General features: G+C 36.5%; 2 protein-coding genes across 2 annotated transcripts; both read right to left on the reverse strand.

Moving 5' to 3' along the window:
* Nucleotides 1-409: 409 nt before the first annotated feature.
* Nucleotides 410-10,049, reverse strand: LOC21403282 (probable phosphoinositide phosphatase SAC9). The gene is made up of 13 exons (XM_024168885.1): nt 9,682-10,049; nt 8,361-8,959; nt 7,730-7,862; nt 6,266-7,476; nt 5,501-5,608; nt 5,190-5,360; nt 4,711-4,953; nt 4,035-4,472; nt 2,924-3,760; nt 2,170-2,367; nt 1,417-1,872; nt 1,093-1,323; nt 410-827 (listed from the first exon to the last, which is right to left on the reverse strand). The coding sequence occupies exons 1-13, from the start codon at nt 9,692-9,694 to the stop codon at nt 549-551; spliced, it is 4,917 nt and encodes a 1,638-aa protein (XP_024024653.1). The 5' UTR covers nt 9,695-10,049; the 3' UTR covers nt 410-548.
* Nucleotides 10,050-12,378: 2,329 nt separating this feature from the next.
* Nucleotides 12,379-14,879, reverse strand: LOC112092502 (probably inactive leucine-rich repeat receptor-like protein kinase At5g48380). The gene is made up of 2 exons (XM_024168855.1): nt 13,970-14,879; nt 12,379-13,432 (listed from the first exon to the last, which is right to left on the reverse strand). Exons 1-2 carry the CDS (start codon nt 14,852-14,854, stop codon nt 12,497-12,499), a joined length of 1,821 nt encoding a protein of 606 aa, XP_024024623.1. The 5' UTR covers nt 14,855-14,879; the 3' UTR covers nt 12,379-12,496.
* Between the last annotated feature and the right edge of the window lie 1,068 nt (nt 14,880-15,947).

A 15,947-nucleotide genomic window follows, 5' to 3' on the forward strand; every position in this document is an offset into this window, starting at 1 on the left:
ACCCCATCCATATACACTATTAAAATTTTCCATCACCATTGAGTTTTTATTAAAATACTATTTAAATACAAATTCAAGTTTTGATCCACCCAAACACAAACTCAAATAGATTCTTAATTCAAACAATAACTCAAACGTGCACATTGAAACACAAACTCAAATTACAACTTCAATTCAAATTATAATTCAAATTCAACTCAAGATCTACACTCAAATCACCATAACTTAAAAATGCAACCGAACAAACTCTATAAAATTGCACGCTTATGATTCATTATGCTTGCATTATTAAGGAAAGGTGTAAGTTTTTGGTTCCCAGAAACACAAGAGTAACGAAATTAACGAAAATTTCTATCAAACAGCTCAATCCGTCTTGCACGAAGGATATAGAAAATTTCTTAAGAAATGATATTCCAATACCACCATTGATTATGAATGAACAAGTTTACAATTTCAAAGAATACAGAATAATAATTCCAATAATGATAACAAAACTACATAATAACACAACACGAAAATCTTTTTCTTTCCTCAGTCTAGTTCTCTTTTTAAACTGCTGAAAGGCTAGCCCATTTTCCAAGTTCATAAGGATCAGCATAGTAATACAACTTAATTCTGTTGACCAAAGACAATGCAACGGCTATTGGAGAACCAAAACTGGAATCGTCCTGCTCTGTTGGGTCATCTGCGAACGCCGTGATATCTCCAAGAAGTTTAAATGTAATTCTGCGGCTTTGTATTTGACTAGGGAAATCAAAGTACAGAGCTGTTCCGGGCTTTGCCTCCGGCAACCGATATTCCGCAATGGTTACCGCGCCGTGAGGTTCCTGTTAAGTTGGAGCAATGTTTTAGAGATGGTTTTAGTTAAAAGTAAAAATTCACGCTCATAATGTCATACGATGAAAAATACTATTATCACTATTTACGATGTGATCACCATTACATGTAGCCTTGTATTAAAACTACGATGTGACAGTCTGTGCTTATCATGAGACTTGACAAAGAGATGAAACCAATTGGGGTAACGAGTTAGGCTACAATGAACAACGATACCCCTAGGAAAATTTAGAAATAAAGCAGTTAGTTTAGCACCTGAAGAGCAGATACTTGGATATACAGAACAGCTGGAGAGATGTGTCTGTCTTCTAATAATGTTGCCGACATATCCCAGATATGTGCTTTTGAAGATGGCGAATGGGTTAGCCGAGGCTTTATTGCACTAAAAGCATCTAGACGGAATCCGGCAAGCTTAGGTGAAACAGGAGATAGATATTGTTCCAAGACGAGGTCATTGTTCATCGGCCGTTCAGCTTCAAGTGGAACCTGGAAATTCGAATAAGATCAAGAATGAGGATGCAAAACGGAAAAAGAGAGAAACAAAAAACAGAAGTGATCATGAATAGTTAATAGGTTTACCTTAAATCTATTTAACTGTGGAGCTCTCTCCAACCAGCTTTTCACATTCGGCTGGTCAGTAGTTTGTGGCGATGCAAGTGCCATATCTTTTTTCACCGGGCTCCCCACCACTAGTATCCTTTTGGCGTGAAGACAGGTTTCACTGGCGATTGATCCTCCAAAGGAGGCACGTCTGTTTACTTGTGCAAATGGGTTTTCATCGAGAGACAAAAGGTTCAAGTTATCCAAGTTAAAAGAACTTGAACCGGATCGTGGAAGACGTAACGTTATCCAAATGATGCGGCATCTAACTGGGTTCCTAAATGCAAACTTCACATGCCTTGGTACTTTATCATCACCATTGGATATTTCTTGCCCATAATATTCTTGCGAAGACCTGATGAGGGAATTCACATCCCATTTTCCCATGCATGACCTTTCCTCCTTGTCTATTTTATTGCTGGCCCAGATTTGCACCTGTACAACCAAAGATGGAGAGGAATCAAAGGCAGGATAAATAAAACCAAATATATAGCATAAATGACAGTTGAAGACAGAGAGTAGAGCAATAGTGAAGAAATTTTCTTTGTTTTCTGAAGCTCAATTTCTTTACAAAAAAGAGTAAGCCGACAACTAACAAATTGATGTTGCAGTTTTACACTTGCTAGTTGTAGATGATAGGCTCTCTACACAAAACGCAGTTGATAAACCTCTACCTAAATGGCTAAATCCATTAAACAAGAGGGAAAAAAGTGAGCAAAGAAGTCGACATACGATAGGTGCATCGGTCTCAGAGTAGCCACAAGGACTAACAACCAAAATAACTCCACTGACATCAGAAAGGGTACCAAGAACAAGAATAAATTCGGCAGAAGTGGTAGTGGGAGGAGCTTTCCAAAATGAATTCCGTGATCCAGAATTAAGTGGAGCAAGCAGTGACAAAAGTGGTGCTGAATCTGTTGCAGTTTCGACCTACAATAACATCATATATGGATTAACATTACAAAGAATGAAACCATCACCAAATCCAGCTGCATGAAATTCAATTATTTATCACAACCTTTTTAACACATTGTACCACAAAATATTCCTTAGCCTTGCATTAACCTCATAATGACATTCAGACCTCCATAACCTCATAATGACAAAGGTTACAGTGGAAAAGGATCCTTTTTATTATTATTATTTTTTTTATTGTGTGCTAATGGTAGCAAAATTTTATTCCCCCATTTTGACAATGAATAAAGTTTTTAGAGGGCAGAACAAAGGAAATTAAAAAAAAAAAATACTTTTGTAAGTGACAGAGTGAGGGTGGAGTAAATGAGACAAAATAGAATATACTGATGGAGAAGTATATTTCTTGCCCTGTTTCTGTAAGATAATAGCAAAAACAGGGACAAATCAACTATGTTCTTATGGTGTGGCGACGAAAATGCAAGATTACGCAAGAAATTTGCTACTCCAATCACTTGCACATGATATGTGGAAGTTCTGAAACTAGACCAGTACACAAGAGGGGATAATATACCGAGTGCAGAAAGCTGGCAAATGGAAATTCAGCAATGGATTCCTCTCCATTAAGTAACTTTCTTAAGGCTTTAACTGATCTCTGACCAACCAATTGTTTATTCCTTTCAGAATCATCATCCCAAAGTGAAGATCCCATCACCTGATCCAACGCTTTACGTGCTGCAATATCCAGACGAGCACTACTATGCAAGCTAATCAACACTCTAACATAGTCCAAGATCAGGGCATCTAATACAATTTCGTGGCAGCAACGTTTACAAATAACACCATCTAGCACTACAGAACGATTGGTGGATACGTCAATTTGGCTGCCATGACTTGATCCACCTTGGTTTGACATCCCATTGTAGTTCATGGCATCCCTTGATTTAAAGCTTGAAAGTAGAAGTGCCCCTCTCCCTGCACAACAGGTTTTACATGCTTTTCTTTCACATTGGGAACAAAACAAGGCAGGTTTCGAAACTCCCGGAGATGAAGTGTTGGAAGACGTGCGCCTTGCTGCATCAGTTTCAGCACGAACCTCACACACCCCACCAGAGCAGCTCTCCCCAATTCTACATATATTCCAGAAATCTATTACATCATCATCCGTTGTCTCAAGCCCAATAGAAGCTATAATTTTGTCTTCAAATGAAGCCTGTCCAAGCACTGCAAGGGAATTCGCAACTTTGCACAATCTTCCCATGTAATGTTGATCGAGTAAGAGATTTGGATTGATACTCGCGGGGTCGATTCCAACAGATAATAAAGCTCTATCCCTTTCGGCAGCAGAAAGATTCAACTGGAGGCGTTCAATTTCAAGTTTCATTGCATCTACGAAGTCTAGTTTTCTTCCCTGCAAAATTCCAATCCATTAGTTTTCAAGGTTTACATCGGTTGGATTTGCACAAGTATGCAAAAAAGTTAGTTCCAGATGTTATGAAAATTTAGATGCTATCTAGTCTTTATTAGTTCCTATTTCCTAAAACAATAATTTAATAATGAGGAAAAATTCATAATTTAAGCTTTTCGGGGAAAAATGCGCTGTGATTTCACAGTAAAATACTATAACAACGCTCTAATATCATGGTCATTAAGCAATATGTATGATGCATAAGATGGTATTATACCATTTGTGGCCCCGCAAGAGATTTCAGACAATTTATGTACTGCTGGGAACTGCAACCCGAACTCCTACAATCCCCTGAAGATGACAGATTTTTATCATTTTCAGCACCGCCATGATACTCAACAACAGCTTGATCCAAGAAATCAAGCAAGTCACTTCCCTGTCCCACAATGTTTTCTGTCACTGGTTGAGCAATGTGATCTGGCAAACTCTCTCCTCCAGTCAAGAGGTCAGGCCAATTGTTTCCAGAAGAACTTGACTGCACCGATGCTGATGCATTTTCATGGAATGAAGAGCCATTAAAGGGGTTGGTATCTGAACCAGACAAAAAGGGATTTGTCTCCTCTTTAACGCTTTTGGTAAGGTCAATTAATGTTGCACCGGGCCCTTCATTGTTTAAGATGCCTCTCCAAGGAAGAGAAACTCCAAGGACTTCTATCTGCAATAAAATTGACACAAGAAGTATTATCATGTTGCAGTTAATAATATGGATGCTTTCCTTGCATGCCTAACTCTGTTAATAAATGTGAATTATAAACAAGTAACTGAGAAGAAAAATCGTCTCGTAATAATTTCTAATAGTGATGCACTCGATCATTTATAGATTACTGAAGTAAAAAACAAAAGAGTATCACGAGTCAAGTTACGCCAGGCCAAATTGCTTATAAGCACTCTACCTCACCCAAAGTCATGGGGCTTCTTTCCAAATCAGCAGGATAAAATGTAAGTGCAATGACACGGGTGAGGAAGTCCAATTCACCTTCCACTTCCTCAAAATCATACAAGAATGGAAGGGCTGACGTATCTTGATCATGAAGGCGTGTGCCTGCTCCAGTGATAGCCAAATCCTCTTCATTGATCAGCCCTGGTAAAGGTATCAAGAGGTTTGTCCCATTTACACACTGAGGTATAGAAGCACCCTGCCAACGAGGTCCAATAAAGATCAGAGATCACAGGAGTGACTGTTGAAACAATACAAAAGAAACAAACTTTGTCCTGGGAACAACCCACTATATGTAGACACCAAACATATAAAACACAATTGATTATAGAGAGGGGGAAAAAATGCGCGCGTGCACACACAAAGTCCAGTTACAAGGGGAAACTCTAGAAGCAAAGTTTTAACATGAAAATTAGAAAAAGAGGCATCACCGACCTCAAGGACCAGTTTAAGACTATCCAGATTGCGTCCCGTCCTAACGTCAACTGTTGATGGATAAGTCGAGTCATCTGCACCATGAGATATTGTGAGAAGAAGCTGGCAAACATGACAAGGCTCGCCAAGATAGATAAAAAGTTCGACGACATCAGCAGCCTGTGGACAAACCTGCCAAAAAAATTTGCATTTTCCAAAAGAAACATTAACAGAGAGAACTCTAGTTGGATAATTATAGAGTCACTCACAAAAGGATCTCTTCTTAATGGGATTACAATAAACCATTTGTTGGAAAGATATATTTTAAGTACCCAAATTTGGTCTTTTCTCTTGAAACTCAGAAGACTTGATTCGCCACTTGAACTTGGAAACATACTGGTAACTGGCTTAAGAAAGAAACCAGATGGTCGAGAGACTACCTGCAATTATCAGCATGTTATGTGGAGATGCAGTCAAAGACTTCAACAACTAAAATGCAGGAAATTCCCAACAAAAAAAAAAAAAAAAAAAAATTCGTTTACAAGAAAACTTCATATGTAACAAGCAAAAAAAGACACTCAGATTACAAGAGCAGCATTGAACAAGTTAACTCAATCAGCAATTTTTTGGTGAAAATTAGCAAATTGCAGTCAGCCAATTAAACCAATTAGCCAATTAATCACGAGTAACAAAGACAACTAGATTCAAATGGAAGTCATCTGTCATACACTAAATTGTGCTCAGCTCCAAATTAATTTTTTTAAAAGAAACTATTAGAGGAAGGCTTTGATATGTTTCAGCATTTTGCAGCATATAATACACAATGCCAAATCCACAGTTATTAATTATTTAGTTCAAATAAACTCTCTGCAGGTTAATGAAAATCCAGAACAGCTTTGACTCTCGCCTTTTAGCAGACAACAAAGAAATAAGAAGCCCTGTAGAACTAATTAGGATAACAAGAACTTGGAAATCAACATAGGAATAATCACGTCAAAAATCTAGATACACAAACAACGAAAATAAGTTTGAAAATGGAAAGCAAAAGAGTAGGACTAGGACCACGATTAAGTTGGAAAAGTCCAAGCATGACGTACATTTAGAGGACACAAAGATATGGATGGAAGATGCTTGAAAAGTCGTATCCCTAGGAACATCTGCAACTGCTTTTGCCGAGAACTGTCCACAAGTGCATTTTTGTATCTTCTCTGCAAGGTGATTTTCATATTCTGAGCGGCAGAAAATAACTTTCCAGAATCTTCATTGAAAATGCTGAGAATTTGGCTATGCATAGCTTTTGAACCAGTATAAAGTGTGGCGTGAATATCACCAGCAAGCAGAAAAAGATCAGCAAGCTGGGATACAGGGGACAAAATTGTTGACCTCTTGAACTCCTCAAACGTCATGTCAAATCTTTTCCAAGGTTTATCTGGACAAGGATGCATCCATGTTGTAGTCCTAGTATTATGATCTATATAATAAATTTTTCCTGTCACTGTATCAGATCTTTTTTCCCACCCTGGTGGCAGAGGAGCAGTGTATCCACCATGATCATTAAACGACTGATAGCCAAATGCCAAGTCACTATCAAGTGATATTCCCAGCCGCCTACACTGCTCCATAAATACTTGGAGGGCACCAAAGAAACTAGCAGCATTGGTCCTATCTAAAGAATCGGCACAGTTGAAACGTAGCACTCCATTTTGACGGGATCTCAAGCAGAACGCACCTTCTAAGTTATCAGTATGGATGACTTCACCCTTGCAATCTTTAATCCGTTGTCTTGAAGGCAAATAATCTCCTTCAGATATGCCTATAGATACAGTGGGGGCTTTTAAAAGTTTCCATAACCCTTCAATTGTTTGCTGCTCGCCTTTTAATTTTGTACTGGCATGCCAGTCATAATTTATCAAATGGATTCGAGTATAGGGGAGTTTCCCAGTTGATCTAATATAATTCAAGGATTCCTCAAAGTGTTGAACTAAAATGCACTCTGACTTCCCTTCTCCATTTCTTAACAGGTTGATGCATACAATTGGAACTAAAGCTTTTCTATTCTGATTCACCCCAACAGATACATCAAAATTTCGAGCATCATATCTCTTACTTAACCTCTGATAATATTGTGTGCTTCCTTTGTACGGATCACAATCAGAAACATATATTTCTGCTTCCGCGGCAGTAATCTTTAGTTCTGCTCCCCACCAGATAGGAATCGTACCTCGTCTCCAGAGATATGTGTTAAAAGGAACACTCTGACCAGCTTTCCTAGGAACCCATACAAGCTGCTCACACTCAACTTCATTTCCTGTCCGGATTTACATTAGGCATAAGTTTACATGAACCATTTAAGATGTGGACAGATAACATAAAAGACAAACAGTACATTTGAAAAGTTAAAATCCAAATCCAATAATCAAAGCACGTTTCTTTGATGCCATCTGCTAAGTGCACATGACTTTTTGTTTTTATTTTGATATTCAGAGCTCTCTTTTGCTTCAAAAGTAGCCACTTATATTATTAAGAAAAATTCCAGAGCTGCTAATAGTAGGTTATCTTACCCGTGCTAAAACATGAATTTAATCCCCTTGCCAAATATCGAGTACCAGGATGCAACCTGCTCCGACGAGCAATAAGAGCAACAATCCCTTCTAGTTGCCCTGAGCTTCCAAAACTCCGACATTCTGCAAACCCCTACAGATTAATATAATATAAGACAGCAGTACGAACATAATAACTATAACAACTAAGATGCCACTCAAATGCCATGAGGTACTAAAGAATTTCGATTTAATGAACTGAAATAATAAAAGAAATTCTTTTGTAATCAATTTCACTAGAGCACCTGAAACATTAAATAAAAAATAATTTTTAAAAAAGTAAAAGCAAAGATAATGGGGCCAACTAATGGGGAAGCAAACCAACACTTGACTAAAATAATCAAACACAATGATTGACAAATGAGAGAAAAGCATTCTTATTAAAGGGGAAAAAAAGAATGAGATATTTGTACAAAGCACAATTGAAGTGAAATTGGGGAGTGGGGGTAGCAAAATTAATAACCATGAAATCTATTTTCTAGGCTCGATTGTATTATAGCTTCATATAGAGATGTATGCGTATGTGACAGCACAGTTTAAGACTTGGCAATAACGAGCACTCAAGTTGAAGATATTGAGAACAAAATAAAACCTGAAGAAGAATGACACAGTGTTGTGGCAGTCCAATGCTTTTGAAAGGCAATGAAAACCATCCATTCCATACAAATTCTTCATCAGGCTCATTAAAGGACATGCGACTTGGAAAAGGTCGTGTAATGTCCCTTGTCTCGCAAAAGTAGTGTTTTCCATCAATGTCAAGATCCGTCAATTCTTGAACATTTTTTACTTCACCTTTCCCTTGGGGTTGAGGATTTTGAAGTGATATCTTGATCCATTGGCTCTCGGTCACCGTATACACACACCCCCCACCCGGCAAATTGGGAATGCTAGCAGTTAACTTTGTCGCAACAAGAAGCAACCCAAAGCTTCCAAGGGCAGCATACCCCAACATTGCTCGAGCATAAGTTGTACTCTTACATAGCCATCTCGACCCATTTGTAATGTAATCTAGAGCTTCATTTTCTGACCTAAAGACATCAAGCCCCACCTTTGCATTGTATCGAAGCGCTCCTGTTGTTGGATCAACATATATCACCTGAGTGTCAAGCCTAGAGGCCAAGCTTGTGACGATATACACTTCACCAGTATCGAGGGTAACAACAACAATGGAGGTCTCCCTCAAACCACCAGCTGCAAACAATACGACAAAATAAATTCTAAGTCATATCTTCAAATCGATCTAAAACTCTATACAAGTAACATTAATCAGTCAGAGTTAGTAGTTACTCAAATAAGGGAGCCAATTCAAACTAAAATGAGAACAACAAACTACCATAAACAAACTATTCCCCAAGCAGTTTGAATAACACATTGGAGTTTTATTTATGAAGACCCCAGAAACAGTAGCCAACTAAGTGAAATCGTACTTTCTTCCACATAGTGACTTGTTAATCAATAATTTTCTCAACCCAAATTTCCAAACTTATTTTGAACCAAGAAGAGTTTTCATGAATACCCCAAAAGAGTACTACCAGCTACAGAGAATGGTTGGGAGTTGGGAATCCTCAAACAGAAATCACACAAACACACACACAAAAAGCCGGAAAAGCACAGGTTTTGGCGATAAAATACAAAAAAATTATAACAAACAGGCAATGAATACAACAAAACTACCAGGACTAGAAGTAACTGGGACAAATAGTCAATAATAGGAAAAGCGAAAAAACAAGAAGCAAATTGGGAAGCTAGATTACAAATCTGAGGGATATGGATACATAATAGTCAAATTCATAACAAAAGCTTCCAAAGCAACAGATCATACATCGCTAATTATATCCAAATCACGCATAAACAAACAATAGTTAACTAAAGAAGAAGAGGAAGATTTAGAAGATGAAGAAGAAGAAGCTGACCAGGTGATGCCATAACCGATCCTTAATAAATTAAGGAATTAAATCTTGATTTATTAATTCCTTAATAAATTAAGGAATTAAATCTTGATTTATTAATTCAACTGCGAATCGTCACCCAGTTTTCCGAGGAGAATTCCAATCCATCCGATTCCGATCAGCTATAGGGCTCGTCGTCCGCAGTTTTTTTTATACAATTTTTGGAACGCTCAACAATTCTTCGGCATTTTCTTCATTTCATTTGTTCGATTCCCCAAGGACGAAAAACAAAATAGGAAAGTGACTAAAAAGGAAAAAGAAAAAGAAAATTAACGTCTTCTTTGGTTCGACAAGAAAATATGTCCTTTGACAGACACGCTTGCGAGTCGAGAAGGGAGAGAGAGGAGGGCTTGTTTATTTTTTATTTTATTATTATTATTATTATTATTTTAGGATTCTCTAACCTAAAAAGCTCTACAGGTAGAGTGTTGTTTTTTAAGCGTTGAATTAATTTTTTAACTGTATAAATTTATATTAAAAATTTATAATGTATCGTATACCTATCTAATTATTAAAAAAATAATTTAACAATAAAAAATGATTTAATTATTAAAAAAATAATCTAACAATAAAAAATGATATTCTACCAATAAATCATTTTTTAGGATTCTCAAGTAAAGAGTCTCTTTTTTTTATTTCACTTTTCCTTTTTGGTTTTATTTTAGAGGATGTTTGGTAGAGGAATTCGTTCCCTGATTTGAATCATGATTCGTGGTTCGTTATAATATTTTTTCTCATAAAAAATTCACGTAAATTGAAAATGGTTCGAATCACATGGTTTGAATCTTCCAACCAAATGTTGTTTTAATTTTCTGGTTATGACAATGGTAAAACTTTTGATTTGACTTTTGGAGGAGTTTGAATCTATACATGGTAAGATCTTCTTTTCTTTGCTTAAACGACACACAATTTCCCCCGGATTCTTTTGGGGTTTTTTTTGGATTGGATTGGCCAAGTGGAAAGTTAAACGACAAGTAGAAAAATGGAGGAGGAAATTACAACGACAAAAAAGAATAAAAATAAAACCTGTATGCTAAGTGGAAAGTTAAACGACAAGTAGAAATGGAGGAGGAAATAACAACGACAAAAAAGAAAAAAAAACTGTATGCTAATTAAATTAATAATTGTAAGAGTATAAAGAACAGGAATGGAAAAAAAAAAAAAAAAAAAAGGTGCCCAAAACAGTCATTTCACAACGTCCATCGTCCAACAATGTTGGGTTCATTTTTTTCATTTATTTATCAAAAATAAATAAATAAATAAAAACATTGTTTATTTGTATAAGCTTTGCATAAACCACATACCGATTTAACAAAGGATTTCGAACATTAAAGCGACAGTCGTTTACCCAACTTACAGTAAACATGTTTGTATCAGCCTTCAATTTCCAAACTAGGAAACATTTCCAATTACAAAAGTGATTTATTTTATCTAAGTGACATATAGCTAAGATAATCTTTGCTCGCTATCTAGGCATGAAATGATCCTTAAAATATATCTACACGTCAGAAAATGATTTTTCCTCAACAGAAATACTCAAAGAACTAGCTAAACAGTACAGATTTTGGGGAAAGAGAGAATTCCGGGAAGGGAGAGCCGAGAAGAAGGAGAACAGTTTGGCCGGCTATTGAAAGTATCTCCGGTTAGCCGACCTTTAAAATACACTCACGCTTTCTACTTCAGCCGATCTACGTGATGATGGAGTCCATGCTAGTGTTTTCTCCTCTTTTTTAGTCGTAAGGGGAATAAATACAATCATTTTGCTAATGTTGTATTTGTTTCCCCCACCAAGCTTCTAACCTTGTGTGAGTTTTGTGTTGTTTTTTATTTTCTGTATATTTTTAACTAGATCTCTCGCTCGACGAGTTTAATTTGAAAGAATATCTGCTTTCAGAGATCAGTCTTTATTGAGAGTTTACTACAATCTTTTTAGGAGAGCCAACTGTAAAGAAAGACTTAAAAGAGCCTAGAGAGTGCTTCAAATTGTGTCTATGGATTCCTATATTAAGATGCCAACTGATCTATTGATTTTGATTTGTTGTATCAAATTTTATGTAAGAGCTTCATGCTTGCTGATTAGTGAAATGTCGTTTTGCATTTAAAAAAAAAAAACTAGAAAAATGCTTAGCTCCTAAAAACTCATTTAAGAAATCAACTAGAACTTGCAAATAATCTAATATGGATTAAATTATATTATGGCCGCAAAAATGTTTTTCATTGGGTGTCAAACTCAAATGTTTGTTAGAGCAGCATTCCGAAGTCACATGGAATACCGTATTTCTCTCCAACACGGCTAATTCTGTTGTATACTTGAAGCATTGTTGGCCTTTCATACGGAAAAGGATGAACACAATGAGAAAGGCATGGTTACATGTTATTTTATTTCTAAAAACACATTTATAATCCATTTTCTTTTAAAGTGATACTGTTGTAAGGTATAAAGATACAATCTATAAGAATATTGGGCCACCCTACTTATAAAATTGACCCTTTAAAATGGAAGTTCAAGCCTTTAAAAAGTTCAGAATACGTTTGGTTCATGGATTAAAATCATGAGATTAGAATCATTTTCGATTTACGTGTATTTTTTGTGAGAGAAAATACTGTAACGAATCAAGAATCATGATTCGAATCGGGATACAAATCCCCCAACCAAACAACTCATCAATTTCCACTTTATTATTACTAGTTGTCATTCTTAACAAAGATTTATTCTGCTTCGTTGGGTATCAAACATAATACGTGTTTGACTCCAATTGTAGCTGAATAGTCTTGATTGTTAGAGCAGCATTCCAAAATCACATGGGATGCCATATTTCTCTCCAATATGGCTAATTCTTTTGTATACTTGAAGCATTGTTGGCCTCTCATACGGAAAAGGATGAACACAATCTGCTACTATTCCCAGCACCTGCAATATCTCACCATCAAATCCATGCCCAATCAAAGCCTTGTCAATGGCATCATCGAAAACATAGGAGCTTGTTGAAAGATGGTTGATCCATTCTACTAAAGTATTGTGAAGATTCCTATAAGAAGAAGTAGTGATGGTTTCCTTCCCAGTAATCAACTCGAGCAACAAAATCCCAAAGTCGTAGACATCCTTCTTCACAAAATCTGATTCCCACACCCCACTATTCACGAACAAACCGGATTCATTCTCATTCGGGTACACAAACATTGCCCCTCCGTAATTTGACATGATAGCAGATCCGAAATTCGATATCTTGGGCTCGAAATAACGATCGAGTAAGACACATCTTGAGCTTATGTTACGATGGACAACTCGGAAAATGCACTTGTGGTGGAGGCAGGCCAAGCCTCTTGCTATTCCCATGGCAATTTTGATCCTCATAGGCCATTCCAAGATTTTAGCCTCACATTGCACATGATGCAAGCAATCATGGAGATTCCCATTTGACATGTATTTGTAAACCAGAAGTCTTTCATTTTCTTCCATGCAGAAACCCAAGAGAGGAATTATGTTGCCATGCCTTATTCTAGCCAAACCCAAGAGCTCAGACACGATTTGGCTCTCGAATTGCGGTGAGTCGTTTAATCTCTTAACCGCAAGAAACCAGCCGTTTTGAAGAGTGGCCTTGTACATTGTCCCCGTCTTTCCCTTTCCTATTACATTGTCCTCGCTGAAATTGTCTGTTGCCTTACTGAGTTCAGTAAAACTCATTCTGTTAACCAGTTTTTCAAGCTGTGAAACCTGTTAATGAGATGACAATAACTCTTGGTTAATTCTGTAAGATTTGTGTGAACAAAGTTCCAACTCATGAAATAGAAACTGAAAGCAACCACGCATGATGCATTAAGTCTTTTCTACTAAAATTTTACCTACTTGTTACAAAATGCAATGTGAAAGAAAAGTGTTTTCGAAAGGAAGTGAAAGGAATAATAAAGGGGTCATTAATTCTCTTTTTACTGTTTTTTAACTCCACTAGGAATAGGAATCTTAATAGCTTAAGTAAAAAAAATGTTCCTGTGGTCCCTAATTCAAAAGGATACAAAATCTGGGTAACTTAGGATTGGCTTTCCCCATCTTAATTCAAACAAAATTAGCACTCCTGATTATCCTAACTAAACATGCGAATAGTTGGGAAAAGGAAACATGCGTCTCTTGCCCTTTATATTCATTATGAGTAATTATATCCTTAATATAAGAGCTCATACACAGAAAAGGAATTTGAGATATTCTCTCTAATAGTTAGAGGGAGATCTATTAAACTGAAATTAAAGAGAATACCTCATATTTGTTCTTGAGAGTTGGAAGGTGAAGTAGTTGATCAGCTTCTTTTCTTCTGAGCCTGTTTTGCACCGGCACCATAGAAAATAATATCATCTTGATTATGCTCTTCACTTGCAGCCAGGACACAGAAAACAAAATAAACGCAGCTGCAGCCGAAACAAAATAGCCAACTTGAAACCCAGTTCTGAATGGATCATCATCGAATTTCTTCTTATGCTTGAGCCGGCAACGTCTCAACGGCCCCCCACAAAGTTTACTATTGTTCGCATACGTTTCCATCCTCGCTCCTGTTAGGAAATCAGGAACTGGTCCTGAAAGCAGATTGTCCGCCACGCTAAACATTTTGAGCCTACTAAGCAAACCAAGTTCCTTAGGCAAATTGCCGGTGAGTCGGTTGTGATCGAGCTTTAGGACATTTAGATAAGTACAATTTGCTAGGCTCTTTGGGATTTCACCTGAAAAGTTGTTGGAGGAAAGATCAAGACTTGTCACAGAAGGAAGCAAAGTCCCTATGTCGGATGGAATGGGTCCGTGGAGTTTGTTGTTGGAGAGGTCCAAACCAGTTAAGCTTCTGCAGCGTCCAAGTCCTCTTGGGAAAGTGCCCTTAAGCCCCATATCGGTGATTCTGATGTTAAGGACCTTGTTCTCATCAGGATGCCAGCAGTCTACTCCTATAAATTTACAGATGAAACCTTCTGTGTTGTTGTTAAAGTCCCATGAAGCCAAGTAACCATAAGGGTCTTCAAGGGAAGCTTTAATAGCTTTCAAGCAATGGATATCGTCCACAAGAGCACGACTCGCTCCGAACGAACATATTGACAGCAAAAGGAACAAGCGGAGCAAAGCAAGAGCTGTACAGATTTTGAGAGCCATATTGATCATATATGTCTTCGACCACAGGCTTAATGCAAGGGGCAGAGGCAACACTAGTCATATTAAGTAAAGAAAGAAGGATATTACAGGGTGGATTGAGTTCGTATGCCCTTTTTTTCCTCTCTCTTTTGTGTCTTTCTAATAAAAACATGACACGTCTTTTTTGTGTCTTTCTAATAAAAACATGACACATCTTTTTAATTGACGTGATAATAATATTTAATTAATGTGATATTTTAATTGACTTATCACAATATTATTAAAAAGACGTAAAAAATAATAAAAATAAAGAAATATAGGGGTGCGTTTGGAATTAATTCTAAAATATTTTTATTTTCTGTATGAAAATAGAAATGAAAACGTTTTCATTTTCATTTTAAAATTATTTATGAAATGCGTTTGGTAGTTTTATTCAGAGATTGATTTTAGTTTTAAAAAAAACTGAAACTGTGTTTGGTGGTTTAATTTTTAAAAACATGTAATAATATTTAAAATAATAATATATTAAATAAATAATATTAATTAAATAATAATATATTAAATAAACATCATTATATAAGACAAAAACAGTTTCAAAAAAGAGAGAGAAGAAAATGAAAAAAAAAATGAAATCCGTTTTTAAAAAACGAAAACAAGAAAATGAAAACACATTTTTTTCGTTTTCTATTTTTCACAAAAGATAAAAACGGTTTTATTTTTGTTTTTTAAAAATTTTTAAGCCAAACACATTTTCTGTTTCTGTTTTCATTTTTTAGTCTTGAAAAACGTGAAAAATGAAAATGAAAACAGAAACAAACAGGGCATGAGTTAGTTCCATTATAGGGCTACCAAGACAAGCAAGCAGGGTCTTCAAAGTCAAGCCACATATATATGTATTTCCAAGTCAATATTAGAAATGATAGCTAGACGAAGACTTGGAACTTGCAAGGAAAAGAGCCAAAATTAAATGGTCTCTGCATGTCAATTCCCATGCGTTGGCTCATTAGTCATGGCGTGCTTTAAGGTCATAAACTTACACGCGTTTTCAGCAGTTTATATATATCACTGTAGCTCAAATCAAAAGGAGCCAAGTCACAACTTCCTTGGGTGCATATTAGCTAAA

The sequence above is a fragment of the Morus notabilis genome, unplaced genomic scaffold (genome assembly GCF_000414095.1).
Source record: "Morus notabilis unplaced genomic scaffold, ASM41409v2 Scaffold388, whole genome shotgun sequence".
NCBI lineage: Eukaryota > Viridiplantae > Streptophyta > Magnoliopsida > Rosales > Moraceae > Morus > Morus notabilis.